At 39.2% G+C, this 25,223-nt stretch overlaps 1 protein-coding gene across 2 annotated transcripts in view; it reads right to left on the reverse strand.

Moving 5' to 3' along the window:
* Positions 1-25,223, reverse strand: part of Fgf13 (fibroblast growth factor 13) — a 498,994-nt gene that overhangs the window by 81,131 nt on the left and 392,640 nt on the right. Inside the window, exons 1-2 of one of the 2 annotated variants that reach the window (XM_038316830.1) lie at positions 4,185-4,371; positions 2,165-2,275 (exon numbers count right to left, since the gene is read on the reverse strand). In XM_038316830.1, coding sequence (XP_038172758.1) covers positions 2,165-2,275; positions 4,185-4,371 — 298 coding nt within the window. Of the gene's footprint in view, positions 1-2,164; positions 2,276-4,184; positions 4,372-25,223 lie in introns of those variants that run through there. The other variant, XM_042054385.1, reaches the window with a different exon arrangement.

Consider the following 25,223-nt stretch of genomic DNA (forward strand, 5'->3'; position numbering starts at 1 on the left):
ATGCTGAGGAAATACTATTACAATGAGTCACAGGTGGAAAAAAACAACTTGTATCGTAGTTCCATTCATTTAAATAATCACTTGAACTTAATATCAAAAAATTGCTTGGTTTTCGGTGAGTATCGATTTTAATGGCCACACCTGTAATTTGATAGACCAGTATAATCCATAGGCATCTGTGTTTTATGATGGCTTATATGGCACAATAGCAATGGGGAAGTAAAGTTAGTTCCCTAGACTTCTGGTTGCCATTCAACCCAGAGTAGACAAGCTTTTACTTTTGCGATACTTTCCATTTGCAGGGTGCATGTTAGGGTAATACTTACCTTTGATTGACTTAGCGCTGTATGTTTTAATCAGACTAGACATGGATTCTTGCTATCTGGCTATGTTGTTTAAAGGTCTCCAAATGTCATTAGTACCCAGAAATGGCATGTCAGACAGAATTGTAAGGCAACCAAAGAAAGAAACAATGCATTTGCAGGAATGAAGGAGAATAACCTAATATACAATATAAGGATCCACAATAAGAAATGGATCTCTTTGGGTGTGTGTGCGTGCGCACGCGTGGGCGCACACTGTTTAGCTCCTAAAATGAGTATGTACAGTATGGTCTTTGTGAATTTGACATATCACTAAGACACAGCACACTGAATCATCTATTTAAAACAAAACAAAATGAAACTGTTCCTTTTGAGTAACGCATAAACACTGGAAACAAATATTTCTCCTCAATTGGAACCTGGATATTTAAAGCATGTGAGGGCAATCCTGACTGGTAGCTCATCACAAACTTCCCTTTAACAATGTTCATTTTCTATAGAATAGAGTAGCATAGAAACCTTAATCCCTCTCCCAAACACCAATCTGTATACATAATTTGGTGGAAAATTGTACGACGGATCGCTATGTATTAATGTGTGTTACTTGATGGCAGTAAAGTGCTCTGCTTCATTTGGATAGTTGTTTTAAATAGAATAGTATGCATGAAGGAGTAACTAGGATTTGCTATAAAACTTTAATGTCATCACTGCAACAGAGCATTTGGCACAACACTGAAGAGCCATTCAGTATACAGGGCCTCCATCCTAGGAGCCAAGAGATGTTTCTTCAAGGGTAATTGAAGGTAACTTTCTATTGAGGTAAAATTTCAACCCCCAGTCCAGGAAGCATTCTTTAAAGGTGTGAAATTCTTTAATCCTTAATACTGGGACACTTATCCGTGGCTTTACTGTCTTCAGTGATGCAGTTCCAAAAGAACGAACTACAGAGAACTCCTTAGCAGCCAGACCTACTTTTCTCAGCTGTTTTCTCAGCCAACAATGGGAATATTTCTAGGAATTAACAAATCTGAGAGAAACAAATCCAAATTTTAGAAAACAGAGAATGAATTATGAGAACCAAGAACTTTAGGTCTCAGAAACAAATAAGTAAGTCTGCAGACATCAGTAAATTGCAAGAAGACAGCAATTAATATTGAAGAAAAGAGGGCATTCTTTGTGTTTTTGGTCTAATTACTCTAAATAAATATTTTAGGCAAAGGTTTTATGTAACACAGCCCTTCAGATCACTGGGTTCGGTAATTAGAAATAAAACTCCCATTTGATGCCTTTCCTTCAAGATTCAGCATTATAGTCTCCAGGTTAGTCTAAGAGAAATCCCCTTGCAGACCCGTGGAAGTAACTCAGTGTTAAAGTATCAATTAGCCTTAGAGTTACTGGTATATGTGACAGAGGTAGGGCAGGAGCAAAAGCTTGTAACAAGAAAATACCATGGTGTGAAACCACTTCTGCCTCTTGGGATGAGGCTCATTTTTAAGAGTGGAGATAGCATGCTATTTCAGGGTTGTTGTGTGGGCGAGAAATTTTTCTGGGGGAAAAAGTAATAAAATCCAAAGGACAGCCATAAATCTATTGAGATTACCATGGAGATGACATTTGGATCAACCTTCAGATGGTGTCAACAATATTTGCTCTACTTTATATTTTAGACGTGCCTGTGTTCAGCTTCCTGTAGGGGAGCCTGTGTAAACAGGGCTAGGTCACATGACCAGATTTTACATTCACCTAAGGATTTAGAAAGGTTTGTTTGAATGAAAAATAAATAGGAAGAACCTAATGTCAACACCATGCTGGTACATACTATTTAGTGAGCAGTCACTTACTGTAAGTGCTGTCCTCGTCTTTGGTGCCATCGATGGTTCCATCTGCCTGCAGCTGCAAGTGGTAGCCCTGTCGGCTGTAGAGTTTGGTAACGATACCCTTAAGCTGAGGTTCTGCAAAGAGAACAATGGTTTAGGTCAATTCATGAGACTCAGGATTCAAAATTCTAAGCTTGTCTACAAGTTTTAGTGGGAAAAATAAACTATATTTTCAAAGAGTCCTCTGGAAGGAAAAAAAGAAGCAAACAAATAAAAAGTTTCAGAATAAACCTTATAGTATCTGAAGAAACATTTGGTTTCTAGTTCAAAACACTGGCAATGCACGAAAGCTTTGGACAAAGCTTATTATTTGCGATAGCTGGTCCTTCGGCTTAGTCCTACTCCACCTCATTAAACACTCTGAACGGGTTGGCAAATGGCATAGTCTATCGTCTTAATAATGTGTTACTTTCCATGTGGAAGAAAATACATCGAAAAATAATTTAGAGTAACCTACCAACCAGGTGCCAAAACCTACCAGCAAAGATTTCCTTAAGATCAGCACAATTTGTATAAATAATCCCCACCCCTCTAAGAAGGTTATGTATCTAACCTAGAATCTCATCAAAGGACCTGTATCTATAAAACTGAGGCTTCCCATACAAGACAATGAGAAGGAGACAGAAGAAACAGCCATTGCCATCCCTATCAGATTGGTTTTTGCTTATGGAAAATGGACGTGAAAAGAACAGTTTCTGTTGATAAGGAGGAAGGAAAATTAAATTGTACTTATTTTCAAATTTGATATCAAAAACATGATTACCCGAAACATAGGTTCTTGATTAAAATGATCTTCAATTATGAATCACCGTAGGTAAATCAAGCACTTAATTTATTTGTAACAGCCATGATATCCACAATTTGCTTTTATTGAATACAGACACCTGAGCTGAAATAATATTTATTGGAGTCACATAAGCACACATTTTAACTGCTTACGTCTTTTTAAAACAAGCCTAGCTGACAGTTAATGCATTACAAACTTCGTGCAAACTGAAGACGTATGCCTGCTTTTCCCTTCCAGGGTGTGTAGAGCACACAGAGAAATAACTGATCTATGAGTAGGTCTGCATTGCTGTAATACTTGTCAAGTAAAAGATAAGAAAATGGTGCGAACAATTCCTTTGGTGGAGAATGAGAAATAAGCTGCAAGCTCCCCCTGAAGGTCTACCTTGACGCAACCTGACAGACACCTAAGGCTCTGAATTTCTCCTGTCGTGGGAATGTCTTGCCACTCTTTGCACTGAAATCATTAAAAAGGACCCACAACCTAAAGATGATTTAAGTCCCTTCTTTCCTCTTGCATTTAATGTCAAGTAATCAGTTTTAGTAGTCTGCCCAGATTACTAAGATCTTTGACGCAAGGTCCTAGAAATATTTTTCCCCTCGTCCCATCCCCCAGCAAACGTTTTAAAGCTGCCCCACAAGTCAAGTTTGTCCCGCAAAGAAATGAAATGCCTAAACAGTGGAAAACTCATGTTCCTTGGGGGTCGTATGTGGAGGGGAAGGGTCTGGTAGGCAGAGGTGAAAGCCAGACAGGGAGGGATTCCCTGCATTTTCCAGGAGGGGTGGGCAATGGTGTCAGTCCTGCTTCTCTCTTGTAATTTCCATACCACACGACAGCTTGTCTGAGTTACGCCTTCCCTGAGCCCACGGGCATGCACACTCATACACGCATGTGACATGTCTGAAGCTGAGGGCGCACCTCCAGGGCAAGCTATGCTCCTGGGCTCTGTGCCTGTCCCAGGGCAGTTGCAATGCAGCAAGCCTGTTAACTGTTACGGAGGCAAAAAAAAAAAAAAAAAAAAAAAAAAAAAAAAAAAAAAAAAAAAAGCAATTTCCTCCTCACGCACGCACACCAGCTAGGGGCCTCATCTGCACAAGCTGGGCTCCCAACTCACCTACGCTGCCATGCTACCCCCAACCCCCTCCACAGTCGTAAAGTAAGAGAGGGGAAAAGAGAAAGGCGAAAGCCCCTTCCGACCTGGTCTCCTTCTGCGCCTCTTCTTGGAGCCAAAGAGTTTGACCCGGGAAAAGACATTTAACTTGTTTTTGTCGCAGCTGGTCTTGCCTTTGCTGGGGCTGCTGACACACTTGCAGGCATTAGATTTCTCGCGCTCACGGGCTTGTCTCTTTTGCCGGATGAGCGAGCTGGCGATAGCCGCCGCCATGGCCACGACGCCCACCACCACCACTTCTTTGGGGGCCCCTCTCTGCCTTCGCCTCCTCTTGCTCCTCCGCTGCTGCGCTGCCGCCGGCTCGCGCCTTCGTCTCCTGGGTCTCCTTAGCCTGCACTTGCTTGGCCCGGGCTTCTAGGCACTCGGGCTTTAGTCGAGGAGGGGGCTCAGCATGCCGTCCGAGCTCCTCTGACGGTGGTCCGGCTCCCGCGCGGGCTTTGGCTGCTTGGGTCCGAACCGACGCCACAGCCCCGGGCCGGGATCGCAGGCGAGACTGGCAGGAGGAGGCAGAGAGCTGCGCTTGTGACTGCGTGCGCTCGGCCCCTGAGCCCCGAGGACACTGTGCAAGTCCAAGCGGTTCGGGTCGGAGTTTCGCGGCACCCCCCGCCCTGTGCCGCGTGGAGGGGGCCGGAGGAGGGAGGCGGGCGGAGGGAGAGCGCGCGGGCGGGAGAGGCCGCGGGCGCGGGCAGCCGGCGAGAGGAGGGAGGAGGCAGCGCACGGGGGAGCGCGCCCTCGCCCTGGCCTCTCTGGCGCTTCCACTAGTCCTTGCAACTTCTCGGCCCAAGGATCGGCAAAAGTTGGCCCGTGCCAGCTTTCCCGCAGGGATCAAACAGGTAATGGCCTGGCATCGTCGCTGTGGCTGCTGCTCTGGGCGCGGCACAGTCGCAGCACAGGAATTCAGTCGCTGCAGGCACCCTCCAGAAGAGCGCGACAGCCTGGCGGCGGCCCCCTCCCTGCCTCGGCGGCCCCTCCCTCCTGGAGCCCAGCTACTGGCTCCAGCCCGCCCGCCGCCCCCAAACGCCCCACCCTCCACCCCCAGGTGCAGAGTCCTAGTTCCCTCTAACACCTGTAGGGGATCTAGACACTGCCCCATCGCCCAAACCCCTCTTTTCCCTAAAAGAGTCTCGGGGAGAAAGGGTGATGGAGGAAGTACTGAAATAGGAGATAGTTGCCTTGCAGGAGCTGAGATTTACTGGGTTTTGGGGTTGGGAGGAGAGGGACAGGAGTGGGACTTAAGTGCACATCTCAGAGTTAGCCCCAGTCTGAGCCTCAGGAAGTTGGCCAAACTCCTGCACCAGGCTCAGGTATAGCCCGCATCCAACCAGAGACCTGCGGAGATATTTTGCATGGCGACACTTGTAACCCTTTGGGAGAGGCCAGGGCTCCCAGACGGGTTCAGCCCCCACCACAGTGGCAGCAGCAGGCACTGCAGAGCTGCGCCGGCACACCAGGCTGCCACCCAGTGGTTTTTGCTGACTTTTCATTCCGCGCCAATGTGTGCTGTTCAAAACCCGGTTTTCCTCGTTGCCCCCTCATCTGGCCATTTGCGAGACAGGCAGCAAGCCTGCACATGTACCATATAGGCTGTACTGGGAAAAGAAAGCATAGTCCAGATCTTCATTTACACTCCGTTTTATCTTCTGTGTCCTGATTTCTTCTCTTAACTGTGCCTCAAAACCAAGAAGGTTCATCTTCCCCCCCCCCCAATTCTGGAATTACCTTTGCCTTATGCTGGCTGTATTTGTATTCACGAGTTCTTTCCTTAATCCTTGGAAATGCAGGAACAAAACTAATAGTCTCTCCAGCTCTGTACCTTCAGACATTGTTATCTTATTTTATTTGATCTCTGAGGATAAATAGAAAGCTCCTAATAGGAGGGCTGATCCACACTTTTGGTTCTAGACCTTCCTATATCTTTTCAGAATTTACTTCACTGCAAAACCAGTGCTCAGCTTGTACCCATGGCTCCAAGAAAGGAAAGGACACATCAGACTAATTCACAGGTGGGAAGACCCCTGGTTTGCACCCTTGCGCCTGAAATGCCTCCACAATTGGTACTTCTCTTGTTCACTATAATCCCATTTCCTGGCTCAAACCTCATGAATAGTCTACAGTAAGTAAAAATTCATTGAAAATAATTGAATGCCTGGTTGGTATTGATTCCAAGAGGAAAGAAGGGTGTATCAGCTCAGAGAGAGGTACTGGCTTAATTTCAGGAACTATGAAGGGGAATAATTTCACCAAATCTAGATCAGAAGAAACCTTGACAAGGTTCAGATAGTTGGGATATGGGGAGGACTCTCTCTAGTACCGTATCCAAGGACCCCTGTTTTGCAACTTATATTTCTTTTGGGATCCTTTTTTCCAGTGTATGGAAAGGCTAAACAAGGACAAAGTTCTTATTTAGGAAAGGGATAGAATTAGGAAATGTTAAAATGGAAAGAATTGGAGGATGTTACAAGGAAATGAGAAAGGCTTTCCTACACTCCTTTTTCCCCCTCATTTCTCCAGGAAAACTATTACCATTTGCTCAAATATCCACACAATATCTTCAGAGTGCCTGTAGATTTATTGGCCTGTCTATGCTGGATATTGGCAGTAAACAGACCCCATGGTAGACTTCAGCATATATAACCAGGAGGCACAATTATTGTTATAAAGGAGTAAACACAAACATGCAGACATCATCTGCTTCCTTTCTAGTCCCTATCTACCACCAACTTCATTGTTTTGATTGATAGTTGAACTCTATGACATGCGTACACAGGTCCACTAGGCCAAAGCTGAAAAGTTGAGCCCATGGGTATCTGCAAATGCTTTTCCTGCTCTAATCATTTTCTTCTCAATTATTTCTATAAGTTTTATTTAATTATTGATTGGTTGGTTGGTTGGTTGTCTGAGTTTCTCAGTGTAGCCACAACTGTTTTGGAACTCATTCTGTAGACCAGGCAGGTTTTGAGCTCAGAGATACACCTGCCTCTGCCTCTGCCTCCCGAGTGCTGGGATAAAAGCGTGTACCACCACCACCCAGTTTTAAACTTTATTTTTAACCATTGCATAAAATATAAAAATTAAAACTATTACTGGAGTATCACAATGTTTTAATACATATATGCATTGTGGAATGTTTAAATCAAGTCCAAAACATCTGATCAAACATTATCATGAAGATATGCAAAATTGTTTCTTCTAGCTTTTTGAAATATATAGTACATTCTTGTGTATAGTCATCCTACTGTGCAGTGGCACAACAGAAATCTCTTCTCCCATCTAACTGCTACTTAACGCATTGAACAACTCCCCCCCCAATCTTGCTACTTCCCACACAAGGGGAATATGAATGAATAAGACATATTTCTTGTCGGCTCCCAAAAGTTACTTCTACTTCTTTATATCCTCTACCTCATTCTTTCATTTCCACAGGAAAATATGTGATGTGTTGGTGATAAGACTGGAATAGGGTGTCTCTAATTTTCTGTATTCTGTCTTCCTACTGACCATATGCATTCCCCTCTCTCTTCCACTAAGATGTCTGTGGCTGGATGGTCCGTTCAATTTGGAACATACAGAAAAATATAAATATCCTTGGAGATGGATAGTTGGCTTAGTGGGTAATCGTATTTGCTGTTATTGCATAGGACTCAAGTTTGGTTCCAGGTATTCATGCCAGACTGCTCATGGAGGTCTAACCCAGTCTTCTGGTCTCTATGGGAACCATCACCAACATGTGGTAGACCCACAGACAAGCACGCATACACATGCACACACACTGTGTGCACATGCACATGTGCACAGACACATAAGAAATGGGTCCACCTAAATCATATTATCCAATTAACTCTAAATAAAGCAGGCCTTCTTTATGCTCTCTTAACATGCATTTCTGTTTCCCAGGTGCTTAGTAACTCAAAGAAGAGCATTAATATCAGCTTCAAATTCTCAAAGAGGAATTTTACAAAAGTCCTATCCATCTCAGAAGGGCAAAATGAAAGACAGAATTGCAGCCCATCCTAGAAAAGCCCATTTGTCTTTTCTTTGCTCTCCACTGCCATCGTAGATGGCATTTGAGTGGGAGGCAGAACAAGAACTCTCTTTTGACACCTGCCTTCTGAACCACCCTTTCTCCCAACTTGCTTTATCCACAGCAGTTCTCCTCTGAGATTTTTGGATTCCCTCCAGATTCAAAGTTTGAACTCTTCTAGTCTATGGGTCTACTTTCCTTTGTTCCCCAACCGATATCCTATTCCCTGTTGCACCCACCAAGCTCACTCCTTGACCATGTTCAGACAAATGTGTTCTTAGCACCTTTCTCCATTTCCAACCCCACAGAATTCTTTTCTGCACCCTGCTAGTCAGGAGACTAACTGGCCATGTGCCTTTGGTGGCTATGCTGTTCCTCTCATGGTGAGGAGCATACTCAGCATCAGTCACTTTCAAGTTGTATTCTTCAGCTCCCTCAAAGTACATGACCATGAAATGAGTTCCCTCGACAATGTCTTAAACATAGCACTTCCACTTTCATCTATTCTGTGCGCTGCGGCTCATTGTGTGATTTCTTTTAAAAATAAACATAAAAATTCAGCTACTAAAAACAGAATGTTGGAAAATGCCTGGATGAGCTTCTCCTTAAAAGGCTTTTTAGGTCTGTAAGTCTTAGCTTCATTTTGTGTATACCGCTGCTCCTCCAACTGCCTTATCTTTTGGTACTTGCCTCTTTTCTCTTCCCTTCTTTACCTCACCAAAATATAAAGTATCATTGGAATTCCAAAGAAAATGGTTTAAGCCCTTTGGTTCCCTTCTCTGTAAGTTTACTTGAGAGGAGGTTTGTGGTGCTGTTTTCCAAAATTTATGGGAGTTATCAGAGCGTAGAACGCTGATGGTTCTCTGCCAGTGTTTTTGGCAGGCCTCAGATGCGCTGTAAGAAGCTGAGGGGACCTGCTCTCCAGAGGCTTCTCCAGGAAACAGACAGAAACCCAAACAGATGTGACTGTGATGAGCAAAAACGAGAGAGTTGAGACAGCCTAATCAGGAACAGTCTAGGAACCTTTTGAGCAGGAAGGAATTGGCTGTCTTTCTTCAACTCTGAAAATGAGAGATTTCAAACACCCTTCCTTTGTAAAGATAAACATGATCACAGCCACTTGCCAGTTCCCTCTCGGGCTCTCCCTCTCTTCCTCTCTACCTCCCTTAACAGTTCATGCGAACCACTCCATAGTCAGCTACAGGTCAAGAACTGCTAATGAGCTCTACTAGAGAGAAGGGGGTTAGATTTAAGTGTATTAGGGTCAAGCAACACTGGGATCTCCTCATTCACCAAATAAGGTATGGGTGGTAGTTAGAAGACACAACGGCAAGAAAAACATTGTATGTTCTCTCTAATTTTGTCAAAAAGCCTCCCCCCAAACCAACTGGATAGAAATACAAATGAGAAGTGGAGAAAAGCCTTTAGAATAGGTTCTTGCCACTTAACACTAAGCAGGGGAAAAAAAAACCCACAGTTTAAGAAGATATTATCAAGGTCATGCTGAAAATCCAGGTACAAAAAAGTGACAATTGTATTCTATAACATGACTTGACACATTTACTAGCTACCAAAGAGTCTCTCCTAGTCAGATCACTTGGACGACTTCTACTTCAGGCACAAAAGAATCCAGAACTAATTTTTACAGAAATCAATTAGCTGTCTTTATTTGCACGCAGAATGAAAAGTCATAGGACCCTCTGCCTGCACCGCACTGGGAAGGTGTCTTGGTTTTCATTATATCCTTTCTCTGAGAGCATTCTCTTAATACTTAAGCCATAGAATTTATTCAGGCCACTTCTGATTTATACTTAAAATCAATTGAGAAAACACTCATTAATTCTGATCCTTAAAAAAGAAAAATCCTATAACCCTCATAAAACTTCCATTGTTCAGTCACAATTTATGAACACTAAGACCATAAAACCCTGATGGTATTAATCATAGCTATGAATCCAGCACCTTGCCATTTAATTTGCCATGAAAGCTGAAAAGCTGAGAGTTCAAGGCCTCTAGTTACCTGCTTGGCCATTTAATCAAGAGAATATGAAGATAAATAACAGATTGCTGAGGTGCAGATTCCTCCTTGATCATCCAGAGAGACCATAGGGAATGAGCCTTAGGTGTCAGCATGTACAGATTTACATTTTCTAGGAGGCCAGTATACTTTTCAGAAGTCAGATAGTGTAATTGATGACTGATTTTCCTTCTATGGAGGCTTGAATGACATAATAAACTCTTATTCCATTGAGGTGGGCATAAAATATTCATAACACTACATTCATTCCTGGCTCAAGGAGCTAGGTTATCCAAATGAAAAGTTATAGAAAAATAGTGGGAAGATTTGAAGAAAAAGAAGACCATCTAATTTTTCTTCATCTAAGCTATTTCTGTATAAGGTTACTGGTAGAAGAAGACCTAAACCCATGACTTGAGGAAGGGATGGTAGAAATTGTTAACTGTCAAATGTACATTAATATTTAGCATATGGGAGAGGGCTCAAAAAAACAGTGTAAAGAACGTTGGTTTGATTTCCCACGTTCTAATGGCACCGTGACCGCTTTCTATCAAGAATTTTCTTTTCACAAGGGAAGGAGCAGAGGAAATGGGAGGATTCTTCAGTGCCCCCTCACTGCTTTCCAACACCAGACCAGTATTCTAGAAGAACCTGCTGAATTCATTAGGACTTAAGAAAAAGATGAAAGATACATTGATGGCCCAATGCAAGCTGTGTAGATGCCCTAAGTGGGCATGACACTTCCCCTCTGCTTTAATTTTTTTTTTACTCAATGTCTCAGATATGCTAGAACTCGGTAGATTCAGTGGATATAAATGAACAAAGCAGGTGCTCTTTGGAAAAAAACTATATAGTAGATATTATCGATATTACCTTGATTGCCATTTTGCTGGTGAAGAAAGTGAAGTCTAGCGAGACTAAGTGTTGTATCAGTGGTTCCCTGGCAAGTACCCAAGTGGCAGTGCCAGTATTTAAACTAGGAATTCTCAGCCAATAAGATATATGTGTACAAGGCTTTCCTCCTTGGCACTAGGTCTGGAATTTGGGTTGCTGAAGGAGTGCCTGGATATGGCTCTGTCTTGGCTTGGTTAAGTGAAAAAGAATATATCATATTCTCAATTGAATTGTGTTTCTTCCTTTGTTTGACAAGAGTGAATTTTAAAATAAATAAAAGTGAAAATAACACAGGCAGGCTATAACCATAGTTCATAACACTTTTACAATAACTTCTTTGAGTGGTACTTGAAGAAAACATCACTTTCCATGAAAATTTGGTTATTATAAAATTACTGCTTAATGCCATTCTGGGGATTAGCAGTCCAGGAAATAATTAGACATTAGGATGGGTCTGCCCCTGGTAATCCAGGGCTTTTGAATGCTGTAAGACCCAAAGGAAATTTCTCAGTCTTTATCTCCATCACCACTTAGCAGAGACAAGAAATTAAAGCACTCCCAATTCTCTCCGTTCTTTTCATACAGGGAAAACTGGCTTTCCACAGCATAAGCTTTTTGGTGCCATCTGCTTTCAGCTACAGGAAGCTTGGGTTCAGCCAAAAGAGAGAAAAATATTACACACAGACTATTTACTTCCATGGTTGGAAGCCCATGACTATCCTTTTGCAATCAGGGGTTTCTCCAGTATCCATTTTCACTAATTTGCTCTCACTTTTCCCTCTGACAAACAGCAAAAAGCACAATCAACTGATTGAATTTAGTTAGTTAGTTATCTTGCAACCATTAAAGACCTCAAGCAAGTTTTAAACCAGCTTTCATAACAGAGGATGGATGCTCACCATGGATTCCATTTTAGAGAAGAGATTAAGGGCAAGATATTGCTTTAAAAATTGATCTGAACCATTTGTTCACTCTTTCATTTATTTATTCATTCAATATTTGCTTAGAATTCTTTGCCAAATACCCAAGGAATGCTAAGATACTAATATCTATAACCCATTGGGTAATAACTTTACCCTAGGTACTAGTCTAAGTACTTTATTTGCTCATATAATGTGCACAACAACATTAAGGGTTTAACCCCATTTTCCAAATGAAGAAATTGAAGCAAAGAGAGTAACTACTTTGGTCAGTTTGGAAGTGCCAAAGCCAGGATTTGAATTCATGCATTTTGATGTCGGGTCCATCACGCTCTTCATTGCCTCTTCCATGACTGTTCCTGGCATCAAGTGACGGCCAAATAGAAGTTCAGAAGTAATTAAAATGCAAACATAAGAAGCAGAAGTGTCATAGATACTAATAGTTACAAGCAAAACTATACCTAATGTCCAGTGTGTTGGGGGAAGAAACTCCTCCCAAAAATGCACAGTGAACACTGGGTAAGAGGGCAGGAAATGTGTTCAGCTTCAGAAAACACAGCTCAGGACAAATGCTGTTTAGAGAATGAGAAAACTACCAAGCGAAGTAATCTTAATTCTGTTCCCAAACTGACTGGATTCTGTTTTCCAGGTCATACATATTCCTCTCTGCTGAAATAACATAAGAAACGGGGTTTTTATGTTCTTATACTTGAAACACATGGCAACAAGCTGAGATTATTGTGTAACCTTCTCCAGTAGTGTACTTCTCTGAAATGTTGATTATGATTATGGCCAGGAAGCATCCTAAGGATTGTGGGAAACTGAAGGCGTAAATCACAAACAATCCCACACCAGTTTGGAATTATGATTAATAGAATGGTTATTTATTTAAAGGGGAAAAACTTACAGATCACCGTCCCAGACAACAGCCCTCTGCACAATCAGGAGGGGAGCCTAGTCGTCAGAAGCAGAGCCGGAAGCCAGAAAGCGAGCAGAGGGAAGTGGCCGCACTTTTAAAAAGAGAGACCACGCCCCAATGGGCTGGTATTTCAGTGGCAATTGGCTGAAGAAGCAAAAGAAGCTCCTGCAACACCTCCCCCTTTTGTTTAAGTAAGAGAGTTCTAAACCTATTATGAAATTATATATAATAAGTACAAATATCCTATTCCAACTAGCATAAGTCTTGTATAATAAATAACTTGGCCAAGTCATGAGAGGAAAGTAACTACATTTATATAGTCTTCAACCCCATCGAAGATCTGAGAAGCAAAATAATGTTACCTGAGTAATTAGGAAGTGCATTCAAATAACTTCTAAAACATGCAACAAATCACAGAGACAACTAGCTACCTGGACAATCACCCAAAGTCATGTTTGCAGCGTTGAAGCAACCAACTTTGGCTAAGGCCTAACATAACTGACATACCATTTTCAAAGGCAAGAAGCAGCCAAACACATAAAAATAAGTAAAACTTACAAAATAAAAATATTGAAAACATTAAAATCTCCATATTCATTGCATTCCTCTTCTTTACTATATTACCTACTTTCATTTCCAGAATACTGTTATTATTTGATTTGAAAAAAATTCTTAAAGGAAGCAGTAATTTCTCATTCCATTGAATAAAGAAAACATAATATGTGGGATGTGTGTGTGTGTGTGTGCGCGCGCACGTGGGTGTGCTGTGTTTATCTGTTGCACGTGTGCACATCCCCTGCCAGTCTCAGGCAATTCTGTAAACCCAACACCTTATTTCAGATACCCACTATTCTTGAGGCTCTTATTTTGTATTTAGTATTTAGTCTCATTTTATTTTATATCTTGAGCAATTCTTCCTTGAAAATTTAAAAGTTACTAGAGAGAGGACAACTAGGATATGGTTGATATTTGAATATCTTGACAATAGGTTTTATTTTTTTTCATATATGCCTTGGGATATTCAATCATTTTTCTTCATTTTTGGGAAGTTATCCATGAATTTTTGCTTTTCTATTTACTTTTTAATTTCATGCTATTCTTCCACAACTTCTATTTTATATATGTTAAACTTCCTCTGTCCTTCATGGTCTCTTTCTTCTCTTTCTTCATTACATCTCTACATCTTTTTATGAATGAAAGAATGCATCACCAATTCTCTTGGGGGAGTTGAGTCTACCAGTTATGTTTTATTTCGGTAGAATACACACATAATATACTATACTGAATATTATACACTAAAATTGTATATGACTTAAAACTATATATGTTTATATTTTACAATTTATAGTTTATCTTTGCTAATATGTCTTAAACACATTTAAGACTAATTTTCCTTCCACATAGCTGGGGTAATTTGAATGAGAATTGTCTCCATAGGCTCATATATTTGAATGCTTGGTCCACAGTTGGTGGAACTGTTAGGATATGTGTCTTTGTTAGAGGAGGTGTGTCAATGGGGGGTGGGTTTTGAGATTTCAAAAGTCCATTCTGTTCCCAGTTAGCTCTCTGTCTGCTATTTGTGGACTAGCTGTAAGCTCTAAGCTACTGATCCAGCCTGCCTGCTGCCATGCTCCCTGCCATGATGGTCATGAACCAGCTCTCTGAAACTATAAGCAAGCTCCCAATTAAATGTTTTCCTTTATAAGTTGCTCTGGTTATGGTGTATCTTCACAGATATAGGACAGTTTTAAAACAATACATCCTGCTTGTGCTTTCAAAGTGGTGGAATTATAGGCATGTACATCCACATCCAGTTACTTCTGTTTCAATATTTTTGTGTTGCCTTATTTCCAGAATACTACTAACTCACCTAGATATACTGTTATTTTTCTTCTTGCTGCATAAATCTGAGCATGAGTTTGGCTTCAGAAAGGTCTTTATCTGCAAAACTCCCAAGTGAGCACTGGTTAGCCATTGATCTCTGTGATTTAGAGGTTTTATCTCTCAGTGCTCTGTGGTTCTGGATACATTATTCAGTATAATTTTTAAATGTGATAATTTAAATTCAAGTGTGGGGTCTAATTTCTTAAACATTCAGTCCATGTATATTTTGTATTCCTGGACCTCAGATGTTGATTTTTCATTAGCCAGATACTTCTTATTGCATCCTGCTCATATGGTGAAAACTCAGAGTTCCAAATTAAGGTGATGGCTTCAGCTGAAATAAATACAGCTTTCATTTATTTATCTGTCTGTCTGTCTACCCATGCTTCCTTTAGTTTCTGCTACTCTTGGCACATCCATTAGTTTACAATTCCTTCTTTCTGTCACCTGTAGCTTTTGATTTTGGCTTTTGAATTCTCTTTGTATTGTTAAAATCCTATTTGATCTAATGTTTCTGTGATTTTTGAAATAGGTAAGCAAAAGTTGAACTTACTGACTAGATGTCACCATTCATTCTTTACTGATTCTGTGGCACTAAATATGCTCTAATTATGATCACATACAACTTTTATGTGATTAAATCTTATAACTGATCTGGAGACATTGCTCAGTCATTAAGAAGACTTGCTGCTCTCACAGAGGGACCTGCATTCATTTCTAGAACCCATGTGGCAGTCTACAACCACTCCATGCTCCCTGTGATATGATCCCCTCTTATACCCTCCATGGGCACCAAGCTCTCGCATAATAAAATTACATACATACAAGCCAACATTCATAGCTATGAAATTAAAATAGATCCTTTAATCCTGTGATTGGTTCTCCAATAATTCATAAATTATTGTCAACACGTGTTGCTCTTAACCAGTTTTTCTTAAAATAGACAGGTATATCAATTCAATTGTTATCCAATATCAAATGGTCAGTCCTGAAGACATATCCATGAAAGTAACATTATATGGGCTTAGCAGGTTTGTGTTGTGGTTGTGTGGGTATGCACATGCATGCACATGTTCATGCACACAGATTTTTTAAAATAAGAGGAAGTGAATTTAAAATAGAATGAGGGAGCTTTTTGGAAGACTTTGGAAGGAGGAAAGAGAGGAAGTAATGTAATTATATTATAATTTCAAAACACAAAAGAGTTTTAGAAAGTAAAAAACACATGTTATTTTAAAACATATAATTACATATTCTTGACTATGAGTTCTTTTTCTGGTTCCTCTGCCATTATATAACATTGTTTTTCCTTATAGTTGTATTTAATGGCAGACTTTTTTACATAGTCCTTTGCATAATCTAAGTCCTTTATGATTGTGTCCTACCATTTCCAATTTTCTTGATTTCATGTGTCTCTTCATTAAACATCTCCCCTGTGTAAGGCTGAGTTCTAGATATTTAGGAACGATATAGTCAGAAGTGATCTGTTTCTATAGAAATTGAAGTTTAGTGCTTTTATACAATAACATAACCTGTAGCTATACAATGTAATCATTATTGTAAAACAGAAGGATGAAACTATACTCAGGGATTGGAGTATCTTAAAAAGTCTCAAAAAGGAAAGAATATTTTTTTCTGACTCAAATTTTGATAATGGCACAGATATATAAATAATTCAGGAAAGAACTACAAATACATGTAGCAACCAAAATTCTCCGTTTTTGTTCATTAGGTCATTTGGCTCCTCTGAGTGCCATATATGGATATTTATACTCAACGATCCATAGGATAGCAAACTAAGTAAATTCAAAACTGAAGTAATGTAACTACACTGGTGGATTTCTTTTGTATACTGATCCTTTCAGGATGCATCCACTATCTCAACTCAGCCAAAATTAGCCTGAACTCCCATGAGCCCTACTCTTTCCTCCTAACTTGTAATCAAGGAGTAACCAAGGACTGCAGATTTTACCTTCTTAATATCTCTTCAAAATTCCAATTTTTAAGACATCCCTGTATTTGTATGAAATTTATCATAACATCATAAAGGCCTCTTATGGCTCTTCTTTTGCCAGTGATCAAAGAGTTGCAAATCTTCCCTTCAAATCTCCTCAAGCCTTACACTAAAAGTCTTGAGTGGCTCTCCATTGTGTATTCATTATCTGGCCCTAGATTTCTTGTTATGCTTGCTTACTGATCTTTCTCCTCAGAGGAAGTATTCTATACCAGGATACTTCCTTTCCCTAAAGTATACCCATCCAATCCTTTGGTAACCCAATTGCAGTATTCTTGTAAATTCTTTCTCTCTCATCCATAAAACTTAAAAGTCCACATAATTTTTCTTAGACAGTGTGTCCTCTGGGAAACCTTCCGGAACAACATATATGCAAAGTTCCAGTTTCTTCTTGTTTTTCCAAAGTGTCCTGTTTTTACAGTAGTGGCTATGATACTCATAAAATACATTAGTCTATTTCTTTGTTGTTCCCACTAAGCAATGATTCTAAAACAAGCCCTGAAACCTCCTTCCTGTGTCTCCATTTCTAGACAGAGTAGGAGCTCAGTAAATGATATTGCCATGAGTAAGTTAATTAGCTAACTGATCCTTTGAAAAGCAGACAGGAGCCCCACTGGAACAAAAGAATGCAATACAGGTCTATTTTAAAGAAGTGGGTTCATGTATAATACAAATAAGACCATATAAGACTTTTTACCCTGTTTTAATTACAAGTGGATGACAGTAGTGTTCAGGTATTGAACTATAGCACTAAGACAGCCAGCTCCATGTGAAAGGGAAGGTGGAACAAGGTTAACATTGGTCCATATTTTATCTCTGATATGACATGAAAACAATCATTTGGAAGTACACAACTTGTTAAGCTTTGGTTAAACCCTTTAACAAACCTGTCTTTGTTTGGTAAGCATGGGAACTGGTGATGGAGTAGATTTGAACTGGCTCCATTTTCCATACCAGAAAACTCTCAACATGTCCAGCGTATCAGACAGTGCATTTACTTATGAACTGATATAGGGCTCATCTCAACCCAAAGAAGTATAATATGGGAGACAAGAAACTTAACCTGAAACAAAAAGTGATACAGGAGCGAAAGTTAAGAGTTAAGAGTCAATACAGGAATCTAATCAGTTCCAAAGTAAGGTTTCATGACTCCTCCAATCACACCTACTTTTCATCTCTTAAGACTCTTACCAGAGCTCTGTGATGCTAAGAATGATAACTGGCAATTTTGTTGGCATTCATGAAAAATAAACAATAAAATAAGCCTCACTAACAAGTTTACTTCAGAAAGCCTGTAGCCCAGCATCCATTTGAAGAGAAAATCCTCCCATCAGATGTACACAGCAAAAACCTAATTCAACCATGAATTACTGTAATTACCTTATTTTGACTACATACCTAACAAGCTCAAAGAGGCAAGGTGAAAGAAGCAGTTATTACGGAGAAAATTGCTCTGGCAGGGTCTGGTTTTGCTTTGCAGATATATATGTATATGTGAGGCAACTCTGTTTTTGAGGTAAACTAGTTCACTTGTGACCGCATAACATTTTACAGATATTCACATCTTCCTATATTTTAATGAGAGATTAAACAACAATGTGCTTTACTTAGATCCTCTGCCTCTAGAATTACAGTTACCATTTTCTTAAGGGCAGCACTGAAATTGAAAATTATAATACCTATAAAACCTCTCTAGTGCTGACATTTCCAAATCTTTTTTCTATCACAAACAAAATTAGAAATTGGAAAATATAACCTTTCTAGCCCTGTACTCTTCACATGGCCTAACAATTGAAAGACAGTATCTGTTTGAGAATCATGACAATAACGCAGCAATGATGATGATGATGATAATGACTACGATGGTGATGATGATAATGGCAAAAGTGACAGTTATAACATTAGCATCTGATGCTGTTCAAGTATTTACATTAAATCATAGACTGTTCTAGATACACACTAACTTATTCAAGGCTTACATTAACCCTATGAAATTGGAACTATTATTACCACCATGCCATAGATGAAGAAAATAAGGCCAAGGGAGTTCTAAAACTTTCCATCATCTTTGACAGTTTTGAAATCTGTTCTTCATATGGAAATAGTTAATATTGTTATTGATATGCCAATTTAGATCAATATTCTGAACCAGGGTCTACTTTTTACTTTTTGTTGATTGTAAGGAGAATTTGTTAATCCCTGCCAAACCCTTCCATTGGCTGTCATGACTAATCTCTCCAATAGATCATATACTAGATTCAGGAGAGTAAGCAAGCAACCAACCCTCTGAAGTTATGAAATAGTTTACTTCTGCTCAGTAACAACTTAATTAAAACCTGAAGGAGAAAGGTCAACAGAAATATAAAATGTAATCTCAAAAGGATTTAAATAAATAGAATAGGAAGATAAAAATCACCTGTGACAGACAGAAGAAAGAATAAAATGCAACAGAAATGGTGTATTTAACCCTTGGTTTTCATGAATTGATTATTCTGACAAACATATATATATATATATATATATATATATATATTCACTTATCAAGCATCTTCTCTACACCTGTTCCCATTAGTGGGCTAGGTGCTTCTACTTGTGTTAACTCATCTATTTTTGTAATAATCTTATAAAGATTTTTTATAGAATAAGGAATTTAAGGCCTTAAGACTTAATCATATATTCAAACTGAGATATTTAACAAGCTGTCCTAGTGAGGAAATCTAGAACCAATTGAATGTAGCTAAACCCAGTATCTCTGGGAAATCCAATATGTCTGGGTTTGGATTATATATGGAGTTTATCTAGATTATAATAATATTATACTACATTATACTATATTCTAGTATCTTGATTCTCTACAGGAAATAAATAGGATCAATAAAGAATACTTGGGAAGGACCAGATTAATGTTCATTTTAATAAAGCCTTTTATAAACAGTACAAACTATTCAAAAGCAGATGACACAGATTTATCTTGAGAGGTAATCAGTGGATTTGTACAGAGAGGCAGGTGGAAGGTGTTACATAGACCTGTGCCAGTGCTTACTAGATGTCATAGAAGGGATTATTACATTCATTGGATGACTGAATCATATAATTGTGTCAGCAGTAGTTCAAAAGAGAGGAATTAGCAGGGTACTTTCAGGGTTTTAGAGACTGAATTTGGTCAAATGATACTTTTAGGACAGCATTTGTAAGTAAGCTCTCACCAATTCTTTGCCAATTTGTGAATAAGGTTAAGTTGTTGAAAGTCAGTGATGCTGTCATTAAGATACATTACCCATGTGGACTGACTGTTAAAATACCATAATGTTACAAAAATGAAGCTTAAAATATTTTCAGAGATCAGAGAAGACTACAAAGACAAGATGACTAAATTTATTTTGCTATCCTGTATTGACCCTGGGGTAGCACCAAAGCAGTAGTTGCAAAACTGGGAAAGTCTGAACAAAGTATGGCTTAACTGATAACAATAGTAATTTCCTTTTTTTTGAGACAGAGTTTCTTTGTGTAACAGTCCTGGCTATCCTGTAACCAACTCTGTATGTCAGGCTGGCCCTGAACTCACAGAGATATATCCATCTCTGCCTCCTGAGTGTTGGGATTAAAGGCATGTATCACCATGCCTGGTATATTAATACTAATACATTAGTATTGATACATGTATTGTAGTATATAAGATGTTAACTTTGGGAATAAACTGAATAAAGGGTGTGTTGGAACATGCTGTACCATATATACCACTTTTATTTAAGTACTAAATTATTAAAAATACTTAATGTTTAATAAAATCATTTTATTACACCATTGCTCCTGTACTTCATGGTTTGCTTCACATCTATTTTGTGATAGATAATATGCCTTGTGATTTTCTATTTGTTTAATCTCTCTGACATGTGTATGATACATGTGTATATTTTCATGTATGTGTGTAGCTACATGTGGAGGTCAAACGGCAATCTCTGGCGCCAGTCTGCGACTTCTACCTTTTTTGTTCCAATTCATATGCCAGGCTAGCTGGCTCATGTGCTTCCCAGAAGTCTCTGGTCTCTACCTCTTGTATTGCGGTAGGGGCACTTAGATTACAGACAGCTGTTACAGCACCTGGTTTTATGTGGGCCCTGGGAATCAAACTCCCAGGTCCTCACACTTGCCTGCCCATCACTCTCCCACTAGATTGTCTTCACAGACTGACTTTTTTGTTGTTCTTCTTTTGTTTTGTTTTAATCTTCATCTGGAAGCCACTTCCCAGGTTGTCTAGTATAAAGTGTTTCCACTTAACACAATCTACAGAGAAATAACTAATGCCATTTTCTGGTATTGCAGCAGCTGTGTCTAAGATAAGACCAAGTTTTGGCTACTTTTATGATTTTTCAAGGTGAAGGGACTCCTTTCAGCATACAAATAATATAGTCCCATCATGACTACAGGAAGAAGAAGACTTCCCATTTTATCACTTACTTTGTATAGTCCCATCATGATTATAGGGAAAAGACTTACCCGCTTTGGTCACTTATTTCATAAAGAAAAGCAGCAAGTCAAGATTGGTATCTGTCTTTTAAGCAGTAATGGCCATTGGCATCTTGAAATCAGAACAGATATGATTACCCTCAAGAAACCTTCACAAGTTTACAGGGCACATTCTAGAGCAAAATATAGAGTCTTCTCAAGGGCATGAAATGAGTTAGCAATTGTTTCAGAGTTGGCGTTGGGTGATGGACTTGTTACAGTGGAGGTACAAGTTGTCCATACTTCAGTAAGAAATCTTACTTAACTTCATTTGTTTAACTAAGGTAGATGCAGGTGGAATTGTTTCTTTGGCCACTCACAGATGCCCCTACCTGTAAGTTGAATCACCATTTGTTAACATCTTCTTTCTAGAGAATGGTACACTATACCTATGATATAGTTATGTACTAGGGGCTACAGCTATCTGGAGATGACAGTCAGTGCACAAGAAGTCAAACTAAGCTAAGGATGGCTTCTTCATGTTGCCAGGGGAAACATCACTCTTATTTTTTCTAAGCAATGCCATGAGATTTCTCAACATTAAGACTGCCGGCAGCACACATTATGAATTTCAAATCAACACATCTTCAGAGGAGCCAGCCATAGATGATGTTCATGATTTTAGTAGATAAATGACTTTTTAAGGGCAAACAGTATTGATAGTAGAAAGGCTTCTTTCCTAACTGAGAGTACTTGCCATGTCCTTCTGTGCTCAGGAAATTTGACTTTCCTAAACTGCAAAAAATTCATATGATAATGAAAAATAATAATTGAATTGGCACAGAGCTGGTGGACAGGCATGACCTAAATTGGCAAAAGTACACATATGACTTCCAAAATGTATACATCTGAAACTTTTTTGAATTGAATAAACCTGCCACTAATCAGGAAGATAGTAGTTGTGGGATGTGATCACATAGTCATAAATTATTTATAAATCATAATAGCTATTCCATCCTATTGGAAAAGATCATGAGTTGTGATGTCCCAGGCCAAGCACACAACTGATGGAGGACTCTCATTGGTTAATAGGCCTGATACGTCAGAACATATGTGGATGGAGTAGACAGAACACAATGCTTGAAAGAAGGGAAGTGAGGCAATCGTCATGCCTCTCCTCTCTGAGACAGTCACCATGAAGCCAGCCACTAGGTCAGACATGCTGAATCTTTCCCAGTAAGCCACCACCTCGTGGTGCTACACAGATTACTAAATATGGGTTAAAGCAAGATATGAGAATTAGCTAATAAGAGGCTGAAACTAATGGGTCAGGCAGTGTTGAAATGAATACAATTTGTGTGTTGTTATTTTGAGTGTAAAGCTAACCATGCAGGAGTCGGGCAGGATGAAAAGCAGACCTGCTCACTCTCATCACTACAGAATGGCGCCCATGTAGATAACTGAATCCACAGAAAGCCTGAGAAAGCTTGGGAAAGAATAGAGTAAAGCATGTTTTCTTGGTAGCAGCAATTTCTCGGGTCTGCTCTGCTTACTAGAGGCAAGAAAACACTCTCATTTAAGAGAGGCTTCCTGACTCAGCTTTAGCATTCCTGAGTTGCCCATAGTTCTCCCCTATGTTTTGGAAGCTATAGAGAAAGAGGAACTCTCCCACAAGGCTGGTCAGAATGTAAATTAGTATAGCCATCATAAATAACAATGTGGAGATTCCTCAAAAGCCTAAAACCAAAACTATTAAGATAAGTAGCAATTCCATTATTAGGTATGGGTTCTAAGAAAATGGAATCAACAACCTACCAGTGTGTAGCCAGCACTCCCTTGTTTATCGCAGCGCTATTCACAACATCTAAGTTACAGAATCAACTAATGCTCAATAATGGAAGAGTGGATAAAAATGCAATATATATTCACAATGTACTATTAATCAGCCACACAATGAATGAATCTTATCTTTTATGACAAATGAAACTGGAGGCTATTATGTTAAAATGTATAACTCAGGCATGGGAAGGCAAGTACTATGTTCTCACTCATTTGTGAAAGCTGAGAAAAAAATTTCAGAGGAGTGAGCAGAAGAAAAGTCACTAGAGCCTAGGGAAGGGAGAAAGTAGAAGAGAGAGGACAACAGTTACAAACTACAATTAGAATATGGGAAAATATTAATAGTTCTGAAGCTCTATATCGATTACAGTGTATAAGATGTAACCATATACCTCAATGTAGTTAGACAAGTTTCCTAACATAAAAATGATAGTTTGAGCAGTGATAAACTCTAATTAATGTTTAATTAATGTTTTTATGTTGTAAAACATTTTTAAATTAAAATATTTCCACATAAAGAAGTATAAATATTATATGCTAAAGAAAACTAAAAAGGCTCTTCTCATTGTCCCCTTTTGCGTGAGCACATGCACCTCTGTCTCTCCCCCTTCTCTGTTTCTCTCTCTCTCTCTCTTTTCTCTCTCCCTCTCTCCTTTAATAAAGCTTTATGCCTAAAAAAACAAAAAAAAAGAAAAAAGAAAACTAAAAAGATTAATTAGGGGCTGGAGAGATGGCTGAGAGGTAAGGAGCACTTGCTGCTATTGCAGAAGACCTGGGTTCAGTTCCCAGTACCCACTGCTATTTATATCTCCAGTTCCATATCACCTTCCGTGGTACTAGGCATGCATGTAGTACATATACATGCATATGTGTAGAATACCCATATGGTAAAATAAATAAATATATCTTTACAAAGATTAGTAGCTTGTTGAATATCAAAGACCTAGGGAGTCTTAGATTCTGTTTCGACAACCCGTGTCCTATCTACTCTACCACATGGTCTCTTAGCAAGAATAAGATCCATTCCTTTTCTTGTGTGTAAGCATCTATGGTGCTTCTTTGGCCAATGACTTAACTGGATATAACCCATTCCTGGTGCTGGAGGTTTCACTTGGTGGTGAAAGATACCTACTGGAGATCCATTTTTTTTTTAACCTGTATGATCAAGGCAAATATTATCAGTGTCGAATATATAGACTGGTTAAATGACTACAATGCCAATAATGTTTCTGGGAAATATGCAATCACCTGTATTAATGGAGCATAGAAAGCGATAGGCTTCAGTGCAAAGTTCCCACAATAAAGGCTCATGACCCTGTGGAGATCCATAGGTCTCTTCAACCAAACTGAGAAAATAACTGAAGCACCTAAAGAAATCTATCACGGCATATTCAAGTTAGTTCAAGCTTCCTGAGAATGTGTCATTAGTGCTCAAAGTAACATTGCCAAAGATCCGTGATCACATCACCTTTGAACATGATGAAGTACTATGAGAGGCAATAGGGAAATAACTGTGGACTGAATACACCTATTTAATTCTTCTAGAGAATGCCTTTCTTAGACCTACTTTAGAAATGCTTAAGACACCAATGAGATGAATACATTCTTATGATCTATTTTAAATGTCCAAGAAAATGTAGAATTAGGGTAATGCTTACTCTTTCCCTATCTTCAAATTAGATAGCAAAGTATAGCCCACTAATATGAAAGACTGCTCTGAAATATACTCTTATGAACAATAAGGGGCTTTGAATATGAATACTCGTGTTGTTTTTAGAAGTTTTTCCTCATTGGGTATTACTTTCATAAGAGTCCTTTTTAAATTTTCTGTAAAAATGTCTTCTAAGTTCAACAAGGTCATAATTCTAAATATGAAAATGAAGACAGATGGGAAAACTGGTGTTTTAACAGCGACTTTTCCTCCCCAGTATTCTAATATTACATGAGCCTTTTGAAAGCTACAGTTAGCAAAAGCTGAAAAATGTGTGAATTCTTTCTTTGCTCGGTATTCTTATAAGAAGTAAAATATGAACAAATTTAGAGGAAATCAAAGCATTTTTACCCAAAATCCATCATAGAATGGATTATTTACTTACATTCCACTCTAACCT

The sequence above is a fragment of the Arvicola amphibius genome, chromosome X (genome assembly GCF_903992535.2).
Source record: "Arvicola amphibius chromosome X, mArvAmp1.2, whole genome shotgun sequence".
Taxonomy (NCBI): domain Eukaryota; kingdom Metazoa; phylum Chordata; class Mammalia; order Rodentia; family Cricetidae; genus Arvicola; species Arvicola amphibius.